Source organism: Amblyraja radiata, chromosome 16 (genome assembly GCF_010909765.2).
Source record: "Amblyraja radiata isolate CabotCenter1 chromosome 16, sAmbRad1.1.pri, whole genome shotgun sequence".
Classification (NCBI taxonomy): domain Eukaryota; kingdom Metazoa; phylum Chordata; class Chondrichthyes; order Rajiformes; family Rajidae; genus Amblyraja; species Amblyraja radiata.
In genome coordinates, this window is record NC_045971.1 from 33,811,499 (window position 1) to 33,833,259 (window position 21,761).

At 43.9% G+C, this 21,761-nt stretch overlaps 1 protein-coding gene across 3 annotated transcripts in view; it reads left to right on the forward strand.

Moving 5' to 3' along the window:
* LOC116982109 (rho GTPase-activating protein 12) overlaps positions 1-21,761 on the forward strand; it is a 251,518-nt gene that overhangs the window by 157,338 nt on the left and 72,419 nt on the right. For all 3 annotated transcript variants that reach the window (XM_033035433.1, XM_033035431.1, XM_033035432.1), the window contains exon 3: positions 20,603-21,004. In XM_033035433.1, coding sequence (XP_032891324.1) covers positions 20,603-21,004 — 402 coding nt within the window. The remainder of the gene's footprint in view (positions 1-20,602; positions 21,005-21,761) is intronic.

Consider the following 21,761-nt stretch of genomic DNA (forward strand, 5'->3'; position numbering starts at 1 on the left):
AGTATTAGACTTTGTTTAAATCGGAGTTTTAGAAATAACTTTCTCTTCCAAAAGTGAAAATATGTTTTGTATGTATGTGTTGTGTGATTGCTGTATTATGTATATATTCTGAGAATTAGTTGTATATCTGTGGTTTTGCTTTATTGAAATAAAATGATTTTGAGCAAAGAGGTTGAAGAAACCACAGAGGGGAAGAAGGTTGTAAAGGGGCTGGAAAAGGGAAAATCATGTGACTATACGTGTTGTCAATCAATGGAAAGGATTTAGTTGATTGGTTAATGCAAATAAGTTAAATGTATGGTAAACCATAATGATTGGTTAATAGTTTGCCACTCCTTTTGTACTATCCTTGTCTTTTACCTATATAATGTGTTACATTTATGCCAAAGTCAGTAATTCTTTCGACCTGCCCCAGAGTTTCTAACTCTGTGTTGGAAGGTTTAAAGAATTATCCAGCGCTGACAGAATAAAGAACTCATTTTAACAGAAGTAGTTACCTAAAATTGGAGAATCCAATGTTCATACCATTGGGTTGTCAGCTACCAAACAGAATATAAGGTGTGTTGCGTGGCCTTACTCTGGCATTGAGGAGTCCCAGGACGGAAAGGTCAATATGGAAATGGGAAGAAGTTTCCGACCCGAACTGTCATCTATTCCTTTTCTCCATAGATGTTGCCTGACCCACTGAGTTACTCCAACATTTTGTGTGTATCTTGTACATGAACGTCTCTCTCACTTGGAAGGACTGCTGGGGTCACTGCATGGAGCGAGGGAGGAGATATAGGGACAGTTGTTACATCTCTTGCGGTTGCAGGAGAAAGTATCAGGGGAGAGGTGTTTGGGCAGAAAGAGGTGATTGAATCAAGGAGTTGTGGAGGGAGCAGTCTCTGCGGAAGGAAGAAAGGGGTGGAACTGGGAAGATGTGACTAGTGATGGGATCATGTTGGAAATGATAGAAATGTCTGAGTTTGATGCGGAGGCCAGTGGGGTGAAATGTGAGGACTAGGAAAACAAGAGAAGAACTACAGGAGCCGGGAGATGCGAGTGAGGGATCCATCTATGATAACTGGCAGGAGGGTGGGGGGCTCCATCTTTTTGTGTCTATCTTCGGGGTAGAGTTACTCCATCTTTTTGTGTCTACGGGGACTTTTATTAAATGCCTTACTGAAATCCATGCAGACAACATCCACCGCCCTGACCTCATTGATCACCTTTGTCACCACCTCAGTATCTGTCAATATCTCTTGATGCTTGTGAAAATCTTTAACATTCGCAAATGCTAAACAATGGTTGGGCTGATCATGAAATATTGCTTACAAATTAAAATTATTCCAGTATGCATATTTAAAGCACTTGTACAGTGAAGTGTGGACACCAGGAACTGCAGATGCTGCTTTACAAAAATGGAAGCGGTGCTGGAGTAGCTCAGCGGGTCAGGCAGCATCTCTGGAGCGAGTCCAGGATAGAACATGGTTGAAGATCAGGGGAAGAGCAGTGACACGGGACCAGAACTCACATCGGAAGGTGGGAGAGAACTTCTTTACTGTAGACATACATTGAGGAGCAGTAAAATGTAGGCACAAGAGACTGCAGATGCTGGTTTACAAAACAAAACAATGTGCTGGAGTAACTCAGTGAGTCAGGCAGCATCTCTGGATTTAAAACCTTGAAGATTGCACCCTGTGGAAGTTTGAGATGCCTGGGTGGGATTCGCTGGTGTAGTTGGGAAGTTCTGGTTTGGAGATGCAAGATAGAAACAGGGCCTTCGGCCCACAGAGTCCCCACAGACTAGCGATCCCTGCGCAGTAACACTATCCCACACACTAGGGACAATTTACAACTTTCACCGAAGCCAGTTAACCTACAAACCAGTTGTCTTTGGAGTGTGGAAGGAAACCAGAGCAACCGGAGAAAATACATGCTGTCACGGGGAGAACGTAAAAAAAATCGTACACAGTACCCATAGACAGGATTGAACGGGTCTCTGGCACTGTAAGGCAGCAACTATGCCACTGTGCCACCCAACTCAGAGAGGTGTAGATATATTCAAAGACCTCTGAAGCACAGTGCACATCTTCCATTCACTTTGTACCTTGCTACTTGTAATATTCTCCATATGAAACAGTGCATTGTACGGATGCTGAGGTCGATGCAAGACCAAGCCAGATCAGCGCTGTTGTTGAGTTAACAGGAAACCACAGCTTACATTTGGGATCTGAATAAAATATTTTAAGTTTTCTGACACAATTAGTGATGTATGAAGCATGGCGTGGGAAAGATAATATTCAACTTAATGGCAGGAAACAGAAGGTGGGTGCAAATGAAAGTTATTCTGACTGGAAAGAGGTTCTAATTGGAGGAACCGCTGGAGAATTAACTCCTTATTTAATGCATGTTCTATGGGATGAAAAGTAGGGGCAGAGGGAAATAAACTAAAATAATTAACTAAAATCTCCGTGGCACAGAGGGAGAGTTGTTGCCTTATAGCGGCAGAGACCCGTGTTCGATCCCGACTACGAGTGCTGTCTGTACACCGTTTATATGTTCTCTCCATGGTTTTTCATTAGTTTCCTCCCACACTCCAAAGGCGTACAGATTTGGTAGGTTGTAAAATTTTCCCTAGTGCGTAGGATGGTGTTATTGTGCAGGGTTCTGGTTGGTCGGCATGGACTCGGTACGCCTTAGGGCCTGTTTCTGCACTGTATCTCTAAAGTCTAAAGTAAAGCTCTTTAAAGCATTTTTACACAGTAGCCAAGATGAAAACACATGGGACTTAATCCTTGGTTTTGATTATAAATGGAATACTGTGGACTGTTCCACACACACCAATGCAATGATATACAACCCAACAAACCCAGTGAAATGAATATTGATTTCTCTAACTTCAAATAACCCTTACATCCCCCTCTCTCCATCCCTCCCCCACCCAAGTCACACCAGCTTCAAAGTCGTCTTGTTGAGTCTCATTGTCTATACCCGTTTTCACCTAGGCCGCACTAATGTCCTGTTTCCTTTATCATTGTTGCTTTTTTGCATATCTTTCATGTATTTATTCTATATATCTCTATATCACCGTCTATATCTCTTGTTTCCCTTTCCGCTCTCCGACTGAAGAGTCTCGACCCGAAACGTATAGAAGTGAGATCCACCGATTGACCAAATGGTGCCAGCACAACAACCTGGCTCTAAACATCAGTAAAACCAAGGAACTGATTGTGGACTTTGGAAGGGGAAGGATGAGGACCCACAATCCTGTTTACATCAATGGGTCGATGGTGGAGAGGGTATTAACTTCAAATTCCTGGGCGTGCATATTTCCTAAGATCTTTCCTGGATCCAGCACACTGATGCAATTATAAAGAAGGCACATCAGCGCCTATACTTCCTGAGAAGACTTTGTGGTTTCGGTATGTCAAAGAGGATTCTCTTGAACTTCTACAGGTGCACAGTAGAGAGCATACTGACTGGTTGCATCGTGGCTTGTTTCGACAACTTGAACGTCCAGGAACGGAAAATAATGCAAAAAGTTGTGAACACTGCCCAGTCCATCATCGGCTCTGACCTCCCCACCATCGAAGGGATCTATCGAAGTCACTGCCTCAGAAAGGCAGCCAACATCACCTAAAACCCACAGCATCCTGGCCACACACTCATTTCACCATTGCCATCGGGAAGAAGGTACAGGAGCCTAAGAACTGTAACGTCCAGGTTCAGGAACAGCTGAATAATTCCTACAGCCATCAGGCTATTAAGCACGGCAACAAATAAGCTCTGAACCACAACATATTATCACACTATATTTGTTTATTTATTGGTTATGTGTGTGTATATGTGTATATATGTGTGTATATATGTGTGTATATATATAAACTATAGAGTTATATAGGACAATGAAATTCTTGCTGGCTGCAGCACAACAGAATATGTCGACATAGTACATAACAGGAGAAAAAAAGTTCAATCAATATATATATGTTCTGTTGTGCTGCAGCCAGCAAGAATTTCATTGTCCTATCTGGGGCATATGACAATAAAACACTCTTGACTCTTCTTCAAAGATGCCGACTGACCTGCTGAGTTACTTCAGCTTGTTGCATCTACCTTGCAATGGTGTCCTGTACACCAGGATTAGAAGTTGGATATTCTACTTTTTTTTAGCTTGCTGTCAATACATGCAATACTGGTTCCAAATTGTGCCCCGCAATAGATTATAGATAGCAAGAAGCAGTAGAAAATGTGTCGAACTGCCTTGCATGTGTCTAGATAGTAGTATCATTGTAAGATGGTTTCTGCCTCTCTGCTGTATTGGACTAGACGTCCTATTGCAGGCAAATGGGGGTGGTGTAGAGGGGAGAGGTTGCATGGATGAAAGGGCCTGTCTTTGTGCTGTACATCTCTATAACTCTCAATGGCACAATTTCCATAGTGCAACAGGGAAGAGGGTGGTCACAGAGCAGGTTTTAAAATGGATATTTTCCTGCCTCGTGTGAGGCTGGTTCATTCTCATGCCGAAAGTAACTTCACACAGATGTGATTGGTATTAATTTTCACTGTTGATAAATATTAGTTTTGGATTATGGTGCGGCACAGTGGTGCAGCCAGAGCCCTGGGTTTGATCCTGACCTCTGCAAATGTCTGTGTGGAGTTTGCATGTTCTCCTTGTGACCATGTGGGTTTCCTCCCAAATCACCAGTTTCCTCCCACATCCTAAAGATGTGTGGGTTTGCTGGTTAATTGGCCTCTGTATTTTCCCCTAGTGTGTAAGGAATGCAGAAAGTGGGATAACATAGAAAAGTGTGAATGGGAGGTTGGTCGCCTCGGTGGGCCGAAGGACCTGCTTTCCTAATGTTCCTTTAAACTAAACTACAGGTAAATGCCGAATAATATTGCACCATGCCGTATATTTTCAAGTGCTCTGGCCTTGGCAGGAGTGGATTATGAGTTTACCAGTATGGTAAACAAGTTCACAAGTTATAGGAGTAGAATTTGGTCATTCGGCCCATCGAATCTAGTCCATCTTTCAATCATGGCTGATCTGTGCCTCCTAATCCCATTTTCCCATTCCCAAATTACATTTTCCTGCCTTCTACCCATAACCCTTGACACCCGTTCTGATCAAGAACTTGTCTATCTCTGCCTTAAAAATATCCACTGATTTGGCCTCTACAGACCATCATGGGTTCAATAACAGGCAAGCTTGCACACAACCCTGCTTTGCTTCCCAGAAATTAGAAGTCATAAGGTGACTGCTGTGAAACTATTACTGGTTGGGAAAACCTCGAACAAAAGGGCAAAGTCTAAATTTAGAACCACACCTTTTTAAGAGTGAAGTTAACAAAGGGGAGGATGGGAGAAATGTAGAACATTTTGGGTCGAAGTGTGAGGTAATTATCAAAGGTTGCAGCAGGATCTTGATCAGTTGGGCAAGCAGGCAGAGGAGTGGCTAATAGAGTTTAATGCAGATAAATGGGAGATATTGAAATTTGGGAAGTCTAATCAGGGCAGGACCTTCACAGTAAATGGTAGGGCTTTGGGGAGTGTGCGGAGCAGAGCACTAGGTGTACTTGAAAGTAGCATCACAGTAACATTAGGTGGTCAAGAAGGTCTTTGGCACATTGGCCTTCATCAGTCAGTGTACTGAGTATAGTGCATGTAACATCAACCGTCTCATTTATTCCACTCCCCTTATCTACTCTTAACCTCTCCCCCTCTGAATGTACAGCCCTCCGCTCACTCTGCAGCAACCCCGACATTATCATCAAACCCACCGACATGGGAGGTGCTGTGGTAGCCTGGCGAGCTGACCTCTGAGGCCAGGCGACAACTCTCAGACACCTCCTCCGACTTACCCTTGGGCCATGACCCCACAGATGAGCACCAAGCCTTAATCTCAAACACCATTTCTGATTTCATCACTTAGAGAGTCATAGAGTGATACAGTGTGGAAACAGGCCCTTCGGCCCAACTCATCCACATCGGCCAACAATGTCCCAGCTACACTAGTCCCACTTGCCTGCGCTAGGTCCATAGCCCTCCAAACCTGTCCTATCTATGTACCTGTCCAACAGTTCCATGCACCTGTCCAACTGTTCCATGTACCAGTCTGCCTTCCACAGCCTCCAACCTTTATGTTTCACAGCCTGGTTTTACCTTCTCTCCAAAACCAATAACAGCAACTGCCTTGGCAGACCCATTGGTTCTGCCTGCTCTTGTCCCACTGAAATGATTTCCACGTGCCTCAACTCCATCTTATCTCCACCACCCCCCCCCCCCCCCCTCCCCCGGCGCATTCTCTCCTGACCTATGTCCAAGATACCTCACATGCCCTTCGCCTTGGTAATGACTTCCGCTTTCCGAGCCCCCACTCCCTCATCTTTACTATGGATGTTCAGTCACTCTACACGTCCATCCCCCACCAGGAAGGCCTTAAAGCCCTCCGTTTCTTTCTCGACAGCAGAACCATCCAATTTCCCTCTACTAACACACTACTCTGCCTAGCGGAGCTGGTCCTCACCCTTAACCTCAAGTCCTTCAGGCCCCAGCAATGCCTGCCTCTTTGTAGGGTACGTTGAACAATCCCTGTTTCAGGCTTACACTGGCCCTCTCCTTGAACTCTGTCTCCATTACATTGACAACTGTATCAGTGCTACCTCCTGCACCCATGCAGAACTCGTGGACTTCATCAACTTCACCACCAATTTCCATCCTGTACACAAATTTACTTGGACTCTCTCCGACATGATGGCGCAGCGGTAGAGTTGCTGCCTTACAGCGAATGCAGAAGCGGAAACCCGGGTTCGATCCCAACTATGGGGTGCTGTCTGTACGGAGTTTGTATGTTCTCCCCGTGACCTGCGTGGGTTTTCTCTGACATCTTCGGTTTCCTCCCACACTCCAAAGACGTACAGGTTTGTAGGTTAATTGGCTTGGTAAATGTAAAAATTGTCCCTAGTGGGTGTAGGATAGTGTTAATGTGCGGTGATTGCTGGTCGGCGCAGACCCGGTGGGCCGAAGGGCCTGTTTCCGTGCTGTATCTCTAAACTAAACTAAACCTCCCTCCCCTCTCTTGATCTTACAGTCTCCATCACAGACTATCGACTGACGTCTATTACAAACCCACTGAATCCCACAACTATGTCGATTACACTTCTCACCCTGCTTCCTGCATAGACTCTATCCCCTATACTAAATTCCTCCGTTTATGCCCCATCTGCGCACAAGATGAGGTGTTCCATACCAGGACATCTGTGATGTCCTCATTCTTTAGGGAATGTGGCTTCCCCTCTCCCATCATAGATGAGGCCCTTACTCATGTCTCCTCGGTTCTCCACTCTTTCTCCCCCTCCCCCTAGTTGCAACAGAGTCCCCCTAGTTCTTACCTTTCACGCTATCAGCTGTCGCATACAGAATACAATCTTCCGAAGTTTTCGCCTCCTCCAACAGGATCCCAATACTCGTCACATCTTCTCATCTCCACTCCTTTCCGCCTTCCGCAGAGACCGTTCCCTCCGCAACTCCCTGGTCCCTTCCCACCCAAACCACCCCCTTCCCAGGTACCTTCCCCTGCAACCACAGAAGGTGCAACACCTGTCCCTATACCTCCCCCCTCGACTCTGTCCGGGGACCCCGACAGTCGTTTCAGGTTAGGCAGAGGTTCACTTGCACCTCCTCCAATCTCATCTACTGTATCCGTTGTACTGGATGTGGACTATTATACATCAGCGAGACCAAACGCAGACTGGGTGATTGTTTTGTGAACACATTTACTCAATCTGCCTGAACCAACCTGATCTCCCGGTTGCTAAACACTTTAATTCTCCTTCCCATTCCCACACAGACCTTTCTGTCCTAGGTCCATTGTTAGAGTGAGGCTAAACGCAAATTGGAGGAACAGCATCTCATATTTTGCTTAATACCCAGTGGTATTAATATTGATTTCCCCAACTTCCAGTATTCCCCCTCTCTCTCTCTCTCTATCCCTCCTCGACCCAAGTCGCAGCAGCCTCTTGTTTTCACCCAACAAACAGTTGACAATGACCTGTTTCCTTTATAGTTACTTTTCTGCATATCTTTCATTCATTGTTCTTTATCTATCTACATCCTCGTCTATATCTCTTGTTTCCCTTACCTCTGACCAATTTGAAGAAGGGTCTCGACCTGAAACGTCACCTGTTCCTTCTCTCCAGAGATGCTGTGTTACTCTTGCTTTCTGTGCCTTACTGAGTATAGAGGTTGGGATGTTATATTACAGCTGTACAAGGCACTGGTGAGTGCACAGTTGGGGAATTGTGCTTTTATTTTTGTTCAACCTGCTATAGGAATTATGTTCTCAAGCTGGAGGTGGTGGGGAGAGGGGAGGGTATTGGCAGACAGGAGGGAAAAGAGCCAGCATTGGGGGGGGGGGGGGGAAGGCTGTGAGGTAAGGAGAGAAGAGGTGTGAAAAGGATGGCAGGATAGTGGGAGAAATGGATGCATGTGGACACGGAAGAGCAGGGGATGTCTGTGTTTGCATCCTTAAACCTCTCCCTACTTGTGAACAGTGGTCAGGATCGAACTCGGGTCTCTGGCACTGTAAAGCCCCTGTCCCACTTTCACGACCTAATTGGCGACCTCTGCCGAGTTTGCTCTTGACTCGTACTCGCAGCATGGTCGCCACGAGGTCGTAGGAAGTCTTCGTAACTCTTCCTCATGCTCGTGAGTGGTCTCCACGTACTCATGGCCTCAACTAGGTCACGGCGTTTTTTCCAGCCTGATAAAAAATGTCCACGAGTTAAAAAAAAAAGGTTGGCTTGGAAAACATTGATAATTTTTACTCGTAGGTTGTAGGTAGGTCATAGTAGGTCGTGATGGTAGTCGTAGGTAGTCATAGGTCGGTAACTGGCCCAAGAAAAATGCATAAATGACATGTCTGAGGTGTGCAAGACTGAGGTCGAGGGGGGTCTTAGGAGGTCGTAGACATAGTCGTAGGAGGTCATAGACATGGTCGTAGGAGGCCTTTTACTTCGGCGAGTCAACACGACTTTGACATTTTTTTCAACTCATCTAGGGTCTTCTAAACTCATGGATTAGGTCGTCCAAGTGGGACAGGCCCTTAAGGCAGCAACTCTACAACTTGGCCACCGTGCATCTTCTCCAAAGCTTCCTCATCCTTGCTCTAACGGGGTAACTGCACACAATCCACTCAGTTGCAAAGATAGATTGTGGTGGGATGATGACAACACTTGTCCCCCTTTTTACTGTACCAAGAGTAAAAACTTTGTGTTTTAAGATTAAATGATATCCCCTGCTGCTTCACTTCTATTTGGAACTCTGGCGACATTAGTTTGAAAAGCAAAAATTTGCAATATGGTAAATCTAAAAATTTTAAAATGTCAGAACCACTCAGCATGTTGTGAGCAGGGGTTATGGGGCGAAGGCAGGTGAACGGGATTGAGGGGGAAAGATAGATCAGCCATGGTTGATTGGCGGTGTAGACTTGATGGGCTGAATGGCCTAATTCTGCCCTTGGAACATGAACTTTTGAGCAAGAAAGGTAAAGTGATGTTGATGTTTATGGTGATCTTATGCCAAAGGTGAACCTCTTGGTAATCACAAATATTGAGGATGCAATCATTGTAGCAATGTTACAAAATTTTGAGATTTTAAAAATCAAGTCTTTAATTTATCCCATCCGATAAAGCATAAAAAGAAGTTTAATTTGACACCTAATTCACTTTCATATCTTCAGTATTAAAAAAAGTTATGGCCATTTTCATACTCGGAAATAAGCATCTTGTTCCCTACTCTCTCGGGCTTGGTCTCTTGCAATTTCTCACTCCTAACTCTCACCCAATGTTGGCAGCCCTGTAACAGTGCTTGTTCATCTTAACATACAGGACATAGCAGCCACACGTTCACTCACATACTCAATCCCTGACTCCACCACCAGCACACAGTAGCAGTGGTTTGTACCACCTTCAGGAAGCAGCCACACATCTATATCCGTAGGCAGGCAAACCCACATCCTCGGCCAGCTGGAAGGACAAAGGTAACAAACGTACGGGGGCTCCACCAACTCGAAGTTGCCCTCCCAGCCACGCACCATCTTGACTTAGAAATACATCGCCATTCCTTCACTGTCAAACTCCTAGCCCTCCCTCCATTACAGCATTGTGAGTATACCTACACCTCAAGGACTGCAGCGGTTCAAGAGGTTGGCTCACCACCACCTTCTTGAGCAATTGGAGATGGGCAATTAACCTGTTCATTGCCCAGATTTTATTTTGCTTTTGTACTCTGACCTGAGCATAATCGGCACTGAGCAGGTTAATACTGACTCAATCTGTGAAGCCCACTTCCCTTCAATGAATGAAAAACAATACTGTATCAGAGCTTAGTGGCAAAACCCGAATATTGGGTGCAATTCTGAATCATTTGCACTCGTGGAGCGGCATGGTGACGCAGCAGTGGAGTTGCTGCTTTAAAGTGCCAGACACCCGTGTTCGATCCTGATTACGGGTGCTGTCCGTGCGGAGTTTGTACGTTCTCCCCATGACATCTGTGGGTTTTCTCCGAGATCTCTGCTTTCCTCCCACACTCCAAAGATGTAGTTTTGTAGCTTAATTGGCTTTGCTAAAATTGTAAATTGTCTCCAGTGTGTAGGATAGTGTAAGTGTGCAGGGATCGGTGGTCGGCGCGGACTCGGTGGGCCAAAGGACACCTAATTCACTTTCATATCTTCAATATTAAAAAAGTTATGGCAATTTTCATACTCGGAAATAAGCATCTTGTTCCCTATTGCTTTTCCATTGACTCAACACAAAAGCTGCGATCGAGGACAGTCAAAAACCTATAACTTTATTAAAAATTAAGAGAACTGAAAGAAGTTTTCAGTTATTATTAATTGAAGCATTCTGAAACAAATATGAAACAATCTTACTTAGATGACGAAATTAAAGCATATAATTAGTTAGTTACCTAAATGTAGCTAATTACAAAATTCAATTACTAGATCTAAACATCTATCAATTTCTTAAGAATGAATTAACATTTTTAAATAGCCTAAGTGTCCAAATAACATTCACACAAGAATTCACAATAAAACATGTTTTTTAAATCTCATTGTCATGGATTTATAGGCCAAATGGAAAGAATTTAATGTTTAATACCTGCAAATTAATAGCCATTTAAATCATCTTGCGAGTGGGTTTTACTGGAACGCGACCATTTGGATGGTTGCGGTTGTGGTGATTTAGACCCCCATATCGGCTTTGCTAAAATTGTAAATTGTCTCCAGTGTGTGTAGGATAGTGTAAGTGTGCAGGGATCGCTGGTCGGCGCGGACTCGGTGGGCCAAAGGACTTGTTTCTGTCTGTATCTCTAATCACATGGGTTCCTATCAACATGGGGAAGCCAATGGACACTCCAGCAGCCACATAGGTCTTGTGATCCTACCTTAAGGTGTGGTTGATTAATATGAATGATGCTGCTGTGGTGGGTTTGAAGCTGGCTGAAGAGAAGGCCTTTATTCTATTCAGAAGGATTACATTTCATTGGGTGTGATTGCTAATGTTGCCGCAGTCATCAGTCACATTCCCTCTAGGGAGACATGAGACTGTAGTGCCATTGTGGTCCACTGGTGTTCTCTCAGGTCAGTCATGCCAGCTCAACAATACAGGACAATGCATTTTTTTTTTTGCAGCAGTGGAAATTATTTTTATAAAAGGCAAGCAGCAAAAGAAAAACTGCACCAACTAATTTCACATCAAGGATCCAGCCCTTCAGGCTGCTGTCAGCTGGACAATGTGCTAATAGTGTTATAGAGAAAGACAGCCCAGGAAAAAAAATCAAAGCCAATTATTGATATTTAGAATGCAACTGGTTGGCAAAGATACCAAGCTCATCTTATACCAGTGTTGCACTCGCACAATGTAATAATCAGAGCAATATTTATCAATCAGTATGAAGGAAATCCCAGTGGTGAGCAGAACATAAACACACGGTCACCAGTTCCTCCAGAGTTTGATAAACTCACTAATGGAGATAACCACTAGGGGCAGCACAATTGAAGCATCAGCACCAGTGTCAAATTAACTTTAGAAACAATAGATCAAATGGATCAGTTTCCACATCGGTTTATTTTAAATATCAAATTTTGGAGATGTTTCCGGTTTTAGTGCATTCGATCCTGACCTTGGATGCTGTCTTTGTGGAGTTTGCATGTTCTCCCTGAGATCACATTGGTTTTCTCCACTATCCTCCCATGTCCCAAAGACGTGCATGTTTGTAGTTTAATTGGCTTCTGTAAATTGGCCCTAGTGTGTAGGGAGTGGATGAGAAAGTAGAATAATATAGAACTAGTGTGAACGAGTGATCGATGGTCGGTGTGGACTCAAGGCTGTTTCCGTGCTGTATATTTCCATTAATTTCCACTCAATCATCTTTGAAATGGCCCAACTGCTTAGGAAAGATTTGGAATGATAGGGGCCAAATGCAGGCAGGTGGGAGGGGCATCTTGGTTGGTGAGGGCAAGTTAGACCAGAGGGCCTGAGTCTATGCTGTGTGACTATAACTCGATGCTTCTGGAGTGGACTCTGTCATCTACTGTGCCATCAGTTAGACATCTGTGCAGACCCTGGAGCAAGGGCATTGAGTCTCAGGGACTGGTCGTGTGTCTTAATCAATGAGATTTGACGGTGAGAGAATGAAAAAAGTGATTGAAGAGAAAGGTGAATTAAAGTTGAGTCAGCCACAGGAAGAGAAATGGAGAAAGAGAGCTGTGATTAAGCAAGAGTAAAAGCACAGAAGAAAAGGATAGAAAGAGGATATGGATAAAATATAATTGTACAACAATATCTGAAGAATTGAGCCTGTGCAGCTTACATTATTTAACATTTGAGCCAGGGAAGTAATTGGCTTAACATAACATGGCTCCTAATTGTCGGACTTTTCTTTCTGCCTTAGACTTTGATTTGCTGTTTTTGATTTTCATTGGCTTTCTATGGTTTGTTTAATGTGAAGTTCCTGTGTAATCTGCTAAATTCTTCATGTAATGTTCAAGCCAAGGACCAAGTCTGAAAAGAAGGGGGAGTACAACTCAATGCACAGCTTCCAAAGATGCTCACATTTTGCGTGGCACAGTAACACAGTAACACAGCTCCCTGCCTCTCAGCTCCAGAGACCCAAATTCAATTTTGACTGTGTAGATTGCACATTTTCCCTGTGACCGCATGGGTTTCTTCTTACTGTAGATCCCTAAGAGCTGCAGGTTGGTTATTTGGTCACTGTAAATTGCCCTTGGTGTAGTTGAGTGTTAGAATCTGGAAGGAATTGATGACAATGTGAGGAGAATAAATAAATGGATTAATATAGGATTAGTGTGTGGTTGTTGATCAGCATGGATTTGGTGGGCCAAAGGGCCTGTTTCTATCCTGTAATCTCTGACACTATGCCTCTTGACATATCGGTTCATTCTCGGAACTGGCTAGCTTACTTCCATATTAATAATGGTCAGTGCTGTTGGTTCAACCTTATTTTTGAACAAGATTTGGACTAATAGATTCGTATCAACATTTCAATGTATTAGATTCCCAGGTAAAAATACAATGGTATACTGGAGCATGAAGGGTTAATATTTACTTCAAATTTATTTTGCATATTTTAGTAGGTTACTTGTGTTAAGTAGACTAATGCCTTCACTCATGGAAAAAGCTCAATGCAGTTGCCAGACTACTGGCAAAGATGTGTCTACTTGTAACCATGTGCTTTGCATTTAATGAGAACCGTCGCTTACATTGGTCAGAGAAAATTCCTGCACTTTATACATAGAAACATAGAAAATAGGTGAATGGAGGAGGCAATTTGGCCCTTTGAGCCAACATCGCCATTCATTGTGATCATGGCTGATCGTCCCCAATCAATAACCCATGCCTGTCTTCTCCCCATATCCCTTGATTCCACTAGCCCTTAGAGCTCTATTTAACTCTCTCTTAAATCCATCCAGTGACTTTGCCTCCACTGCCCTCTGTGGCAGGGAATTCTACAAATTTACAACATTTTATTTGGATATATGAGGTTTCTACAAGGCATTTGATCTAAGCAATCAAAGCTGTTGTTTCATGAGCCTCCCTAACCCTTTTCATCTCTCCATTTCATTGTTGCCATTGGATCAGGCAGTGTTAAGAAACATTTTGCCCATCAGGAAATAAATTCTCCTGCTTGTGACTGGTTCTGTAGTTGGTCACTTTTGCAATAATGGAATACAACTGACCCGAATGAAATAAAAATATAGACAGTTTTCAGGGACCCAGGATTAATCAAAGCTGCAATGAGGGGGAAGCATCAGCCAGACACAAAGTCTTTATATGGACACTTTATACAAAGTCTCATACTGCTAAAACCCGATAATCTACACATGAGGAACTGCAGATACTGGTTTACAAAGAAAGACAAAGTACTGGAGTGACTTGGCGGGTCAGGCAGCAATGTGCACCTCCTCTAATGTCATCTACTGCATTCAATGCTGCTGTTGTGGCCTCCTTATCATTGGCAAGACCAAGCGTAGACCAGGCGATCATTTTGCCAAACACGTGCTTAATCCGCCAAGGCCTGCTGGAACTCCTGGTTGCTGATTATTTTAACTCCCCTTTGCATACCAACCTTTCTGCCCTGGGCCTCTTCCATTGCCAGAGTGAGGCCACATGTAAATTGGAGAAACAACACCTTGGCTAGCTTACAACCTAACAGTATGAATGTTAATAACTAACTTAAAATCACCCCTTCATTCGCTTCCCTGAGACCCATCTGGCTGTGCATCAATTTGACTCTTCTCCACTGTCCCCTTTCACCTACACTTGTTCTCTGACTTCACATTTCACAGCTCATCTATCCTTGTCTCTATCTCATTTTTTGGCTTTTCATCTCTGGCTTTGACCAACCATCTGCCAAGTTAAAAACTCCCTCTGTCTGTATCCACCTATCACTCGCCAGAGCTTGTCTTGCTGTCCAGCTTTCTCCCTCCCCACTACAATCAGTCTGAAGAAGAGTCCTAACCATTGGCCAGTCCATCACTGGCTTTGACCTCCCCACCGTCGAAGTGGTCGCTGCCTCAAAGGCAGGCTAAATCATCAAGGACCCACAATATCCTGGCCACACACTCATTTTACCATTGCCAGCAGGAAGAAGGTACAGGAGCCTGAAAACTCTAACGTCCAGGTTCAGGAACAGCTTCGTCCCTACAGCCGTCAGGCTATTAAACACAACAACGAATAAGCTCTGAGCTCTGAACTGCAAAAGTCTATATTATTATTGCACTATATTTGTCTTATTTATTGAACTTTTTTTTCTCTTCCACCATTATGTACTATGTTTACATATTCACATCTTCTGTTGTGCTGCAGCAAGTAAGAATTTCATTGTCCCATCTGGGACATATGACAATAAAACACTCTTGACTTGAGCTCTCCATGTTCACCAGGTATCTATCTCAATTATGATTCCTAAGATGGATGGCAGGTCAATACAGAGGAATCTCCAGGTGTCATTGAAATGTATCCTGCCATCCCTACTCAACTCTGCCAACATCCTCACTGGTCTTTTGTTTTAATGCTCTCTGGACACAAGGCCATTTAAACTCTGCTGCCATGTGTTAATTGCATGGGTTTTGCTCATCTGTTATCATTCTGCTTTTTGACTTATTTTGGCTCAAATTACAACCAGATGCGACATTATATTGCACTGGGGTTTGACAATCTTTGGAAATAATTTTCAATGCATTTGAGATCCTGAAACATTGGGAGGAAGAATGCAGCTGTGAAACATAGTGGACATAGGTTTTGGATGAAGAGGGAAAGATTTAATAGGAATCTGAGGGGTAACATTTTCACATACAGGGTAGTGGGTGTATAGAACGAGCTGCCGGAGGAGGTAGTTGAGGCAGGTGCAATCACAACGTTTAACAAACAATTAGGTTTAGAGGGATATATGGGGCAAACGCAGGCAGGTGGGACTGGTGTAGATGGGACATGTTGGTCGGTGGGCAAGTTGGGCCGACGGGCCTGTTTCAATGCTGCATGACTGTGACTAAACATGCTGAAGTCCCAGTGGTCACTGGGCTGTATTGTGGGTCTTTAAACCACTAAACCATGAGCAGGTTTGGATGGGATGTGCTTGTCTTGTGAAGGCGGCACTTTCACTCATAGGTTCACAGCATACAACCAGTAGTCTGAAGGTCACACAATGACTGAAAATGTGCAGTCACACATGAGAGAGTGCATGAGGTTTGATAACTGTCAAAGCTGTTGATCAGTAATACCACTTGTGTGAAACAGTCTTTTTCTACAACCCACAACGTATGGTTCATTTTAACTAATAAAGGACCTGTGCATCCGATATCAAGCCTTTTCTTTCTGTCTTTCAAATTTTAAAATATTATTTAATCTCACAACAGTGCAATATCGTCTTGTCTAGCTAATTGTCAATTTTAACGTAATGCTGAGAAGCTTCGGTGAATTTCACTGCTAAATGCCCTATGGTGCAATATGGTGTTGCTGTGTCATCAGTAAATATGATGATGATACACCCACTGTTCCTGCAGGAATGTGACATTTCAGCAAACTATGTACATATTGCGCACTCTTTCTTTTGTCAAATTACTAGTCTTTAACTAGCCCCCGAGTCTTCCATAATGACCATGCATTGAGTGGCAAACTCAATCTATCATCAGAAAGCCAGTTTAGAGCAGTTTAGAGAGAGAGCATGGAAATAAGCCCATTGGCCCAGTGAGTGCACACCAATGCTCAACCATTTGCTCACACCAGTCCTATGATGTCCCCTTTCTCATCCACTCACTGTACAGTGTCTTTGGGATGTGGGAGGAAACTGGGGAACCCCACATGGAGAACGTGCAAACTCCACACAGACACATTCGAGGTCAGGAACCACCCTAGTTGAATGAATACTTTGTCACATGTGCCAAATCGCAGTGAAATGCTTTGTTTCTGCAATTGGCAATCACCGAGGTACAGTGTTGAGTAGTGTAACAGCAGCAGGGAAGAAGCTGTTCCTGGACCTGCTGGCCCGGCAACGGAGAGACCTGTAGCGCTTCCCGGATGGTAGGAGGGTAAACAGTCCATGGTTGGGGTGAGAGCAGTCCTTGGCGATGCTGAGCGCCCTTCGCAGACAACGTTTGTTTTGGACAGACTCAATGGAGGGGAGTGAGGAACCGGTGATGCGTTGGGCAATTTTCACCACCCTCTGCAGTGCTTTGAATGTGGGAGGAAACCGAAGATCTTGGAGAAAAGCCATGCAGGTCACCGGGAGAACGTACAGACGGCACCCGTAGTCGGGATTGAAACCGGGTCTCTGGCGCTGAATTCGCTGTAAGCCAGCAACTGTACCGCCGCGCCATCGCGTAGGGAGTTGACATGTATTTGGCTTCAGAACACATGGTGCTAAAGATTGAATGCAACGTGGAATGGAAATGCTTCCTTCCGAATAGGAATGGAATGTACAACTAGCAATAGAGGCCTTGTGTACTTGTGCAACTTGGGGTGGTATTAGTGGAGCTTGCCTTGTCCATACCAACTTTCCCCTTGCTGATTGAGATACTTAAGATGTATGAGATACTTGAGCACAATAGTGTTGCAGTTATCAATATGCCACTCGTTACACTTCACAGTAAGTGTCAGATGTCAGCCTTGCTTCATTTGGTTGCACATAATCTTCCGATTATCAATCATATGATCAACCCCCACACACTGTGTACATGACAGTATCTAGCGAGTTGGAATGGTACTTTTGAGTTTAGTCTTATTATCACATTATCAAGGTACAATGAAAAGCGTTTGTTTGTATACTATCCAGTTAAAGAATAACAACACATGAATATACACAGTACACATCCACAGTACACAAAAAAAGAATAAAGGCTACAACATTTAATGCAAGTGCAACAGTCCAATTAAAGACATTTCAAAGGTCTCCAATGAGGAAGATGGGAGGTCAGAACTACACGCTAGCTGATGAGAGAACTATTCAGTTGCCTGATAACAGCTGGGAAGAAACTGGTCCTGAGTCTGGATGTATGGTTTTCAAATTGCTATATCCCATGCCTGATGGGAGAGGGGTGAAGAGGGAGACTCATCCTTAATTATAATCGTGGCCTTACCGAGGCAACATGTAGATGGAATTAATGAGAGGGAGTCTGGTTTGTGTGATGGTCTGAGCTACGCACACTGTTCTCTGCAATTTCTTGCGGTCTTGGACGGAGCTGTTCCCAAACCAAGCTGTGATGCAGGCAATAAGATGCTTTCCACGGCACATCTGTAGAAGTTGGTGAGGGTTGTTGGGAACATGCCAAATGTATGGAGTTCCCAGAGGAGCTGTTGATTTCTCTTTCAACATCATTACTAAAGCACAAGTGTATATCTAAATCTGCTCAGCTTAAGAGACGTTGCTGACTGAAAATTGGCAATGGGTTTTGCCAGCAATGACACTTCCATTTAATTTCAGTCGATGTGAAAAGCTTTGTTTAAAAAGTGCTTCATCAATTCTGTTTCATGAATTTATTGTACATGATGCAATTTGAAAACATTGTGCAGATTTTCTGTCACCTCTGTGTTACTATCCATCTTCCCTGGTGTTGGGCTGGTTCTACTGCCATGATGCCCAGTGCAGGATGGCAGAGGTCCATTGCCTGCACTGCCGAGCACAGTGCAACAGACCTCCTCAATGCAGGTAGCCAGAGACACGCACAGGATGGCTTTGACATGAGTGAATCCCCTTCTCCTCCCTACTGGGTAGTCAAAGCTGCCAAGTGATCAGCACCACTGCAAGTTTGTGAAAAGCTTTAACTTTCTTTGCCAGCAGACATGATTAAAGTGTAGATATGGGAGCCTTTCCATTGAGTAGTGAAATATAGATCTGCTTTCCATCTCCCAGAACACAAGGTTGGCATAGGAGTTGATTACTTAGCTTCTCAGACCTGCCCTGCCATTCAATATGACATTGGCTGGTCTGCCCCAGACTGATGAAGTCTGGTGAAGGGTCTCAAGCCAAAACGTCACCTATTCCTTTTCTCCACAGTTGCTGCCTGACCCGTTGAGTTACTCCAGCTTTTTGTATCTATCTGCCACAGACTCTTCTCCACTTCTGTGCACCTCAAATCAGATCTTTTAAAAATGTATCCACTACTTTATATCCTCCAATGATCCAGCGTCCACGACTCTCTGGGTTAGAGACTCCAACGATTCAATACTGAGTTTGTTCCCATATGTCTCGGCTTTAAATGACTGTCCCCTATACAATATTCCCTCGTTCCTTCTTCTCCCGTGAATGGAAATATCTGAACATCTACTCCAGTATATCCCCCCCAATACCCACCCCCAAGGATATTATGTTTCACTAAGATAACCCCTCATCATTATGTACTGCAGACATTATTACAAATGGGATGAGAAGGAATTTCTTGAGCCAGAGGGTGGTGAATCTGTGGAATTCATTGCCACCAAAGGCTGTGGAGGCCAAGCCAATAGATATTTTTAAGGTGGCGATTGACAGATTTTTGATTAATACGGGTGTCAGAGGTTATGGGGTGAAGGCAGGAGAATGGGGTTGAGAGGGAAAGATAGATCAGCCATGATTGAATGGTGGACTAGACTTGATGGACCAAATGGCCAAATTCTGCTCCTATCACTTCTGAACTGCAAAGATGCTTGATTGTTTACCTTAGCTCCCCTGCTAACCTTAGTTCAGGCAACATATGCTAAGACCATCTGTTATCATTTACCTGTACATAACAATAAATATTCCAACCGCTCAGGGTAAAACATCATTCAGTCTTTTGCTCTCCTTCCTATTGAACTGATAATGCGGCAGTCAATCTATAGGGAGATGTTTGGAGCAGTGGATCTGCCATTGAATGGTGCCTGTGGCCTTGTATGTTGGAAGATTGCCCACAGTCACTGCTGTATAATTATTGCCAGTCACAGATCATGGTGCAGTATCTCGTTCATCAATTTCATTCGGAGTGTTCATGCAGAAACTATCTCCTTCAGAGAAGCAGGAGAAATATTCTAATTTTAAAATGCTGCTTTACAATGTTTGTTTTAATCCCTATCTTAAAAAAAAGTGGTTTTGAACATTTGACCTTCGGTGTTTAGAGGACTGGGGTAACATTTGCACATTCTGAAGGAGACAACAGGAAGGTTTATCCCTATAATGAGCTGAAATATTCCCCTTTGCACTGGCAGAAAGTGACATTTTTTCTGCTGAAGCACGTTGGGATCTCTTGAGGATGGCAAAGGTAATTAAAAAAAATAAACAAGGAGCAGCAGATGATGATTTACAAAAAAAAGTCAAAGTGCTGGAGTAATTCAGCAGGTCAGGCAAATTTCTTTGCCTGCCCCACTGGGTTACTCCAGCTCTTTGTCCTTTTTTTTGTAAATCAGCATCTGCAGTTCCCTATTTAGCCATCTTACTGCTCCACTGTGAAATCTCTCCCTCCAGAGATGCTGCCTGACCTGCTGCGTTACTCCAGCATGTTGGGTCTTTAAATGTAAAATGCAAGTTTGTTCTCATTTCTTACATGGACTTTTACTGAATCTCATTTTGTTTTATTTTAAAGATTTTCAATGAGAAGCCCGAGTCAGTGTATCAGAACGTTGGCCAGCTGAAGCAAGAGTTTTCAGAGGAACCATCAGTTCCCAGCACTGGCTTAACCACTCAGCAGGAGGAATGGGAAACCCACATTGACCAGAGGAGTGGGCTACACTTCTACTATAACGCAGTGACGAGTGAGACAACCTGGGACTGTCCGTTCACCAGCCCTGACGACAGCGAGCAGCCAACACCTTCTTCCCGCAGTTCCAGTACAAGTGTTCCCTTGGACGGATGGGAATCGCTCTTCGATGACGTTAGTGGCCAGCCCTATTACTACAATCCAGCAACTGGGGAGACGACGTGGGAACCACCGGGAGAACCAGAGGCAGAGGTGATGGAGCGTGGGGGTGCACTCCGAGACCAGAGGGTATGTAACTGAGGTTGGATGGAAGGGAAGCGTGCCAGTTTGTATCTCTTTTGGGAAAGTAGAAACTGATCATTGGTTGAAAGGTCCACGACATTCCCCTCTATTCAATTCTGTGGATGAAACCCTGTGGAGCACACTATCCCTCACACTTCTCATCTTAACATACCTTTCTGATTGGCAAAACAATGTAATGAAACACTGGAAATGTTTAGCAGGTCAGGCAGCATCTGTGGTGAAGGAAAACGAGTTAAACTTTCAGGTCAAAGACCTTTCACAAAGCCTGATAATGGTTCCGCTTAACCTTGTTTCTCTCTCCACTGTTGAATCTGTTTCCTGATCTGCAGTTTAAAAACAAATCATCTTTAATTTTCACGAATGCCCTATGCCTGGAGAGGAAATTGATTGAATACTTTGTGAAGGACCATAGTTGATTACTTTGGTGGGACTGGGCCAGGCAGATGCCAAGAGTCTTGAGACTCTAAAGTTCAACCCTGCTTAAATGAATTAAAGAAGTACAGCGCATTTCCGCGAGCAATCAAACTCAACCTCCTTTCTTTAATCACATATACTGTAGTCTCAACCCCTTTCTGTTTTTAAACCATTGGTATTACTGGTGTTGGCCTATTATTGTAACCTGTACCAACACAGTGAAGGGCTTTGTTTTGTTTGCTATCCAGTCAAATCACTCCATATACAAGTCATCAAAAGAGCAGTCCTGACCTCCCATCTACCTTATTGAGCTTCGATCTATCTCTAA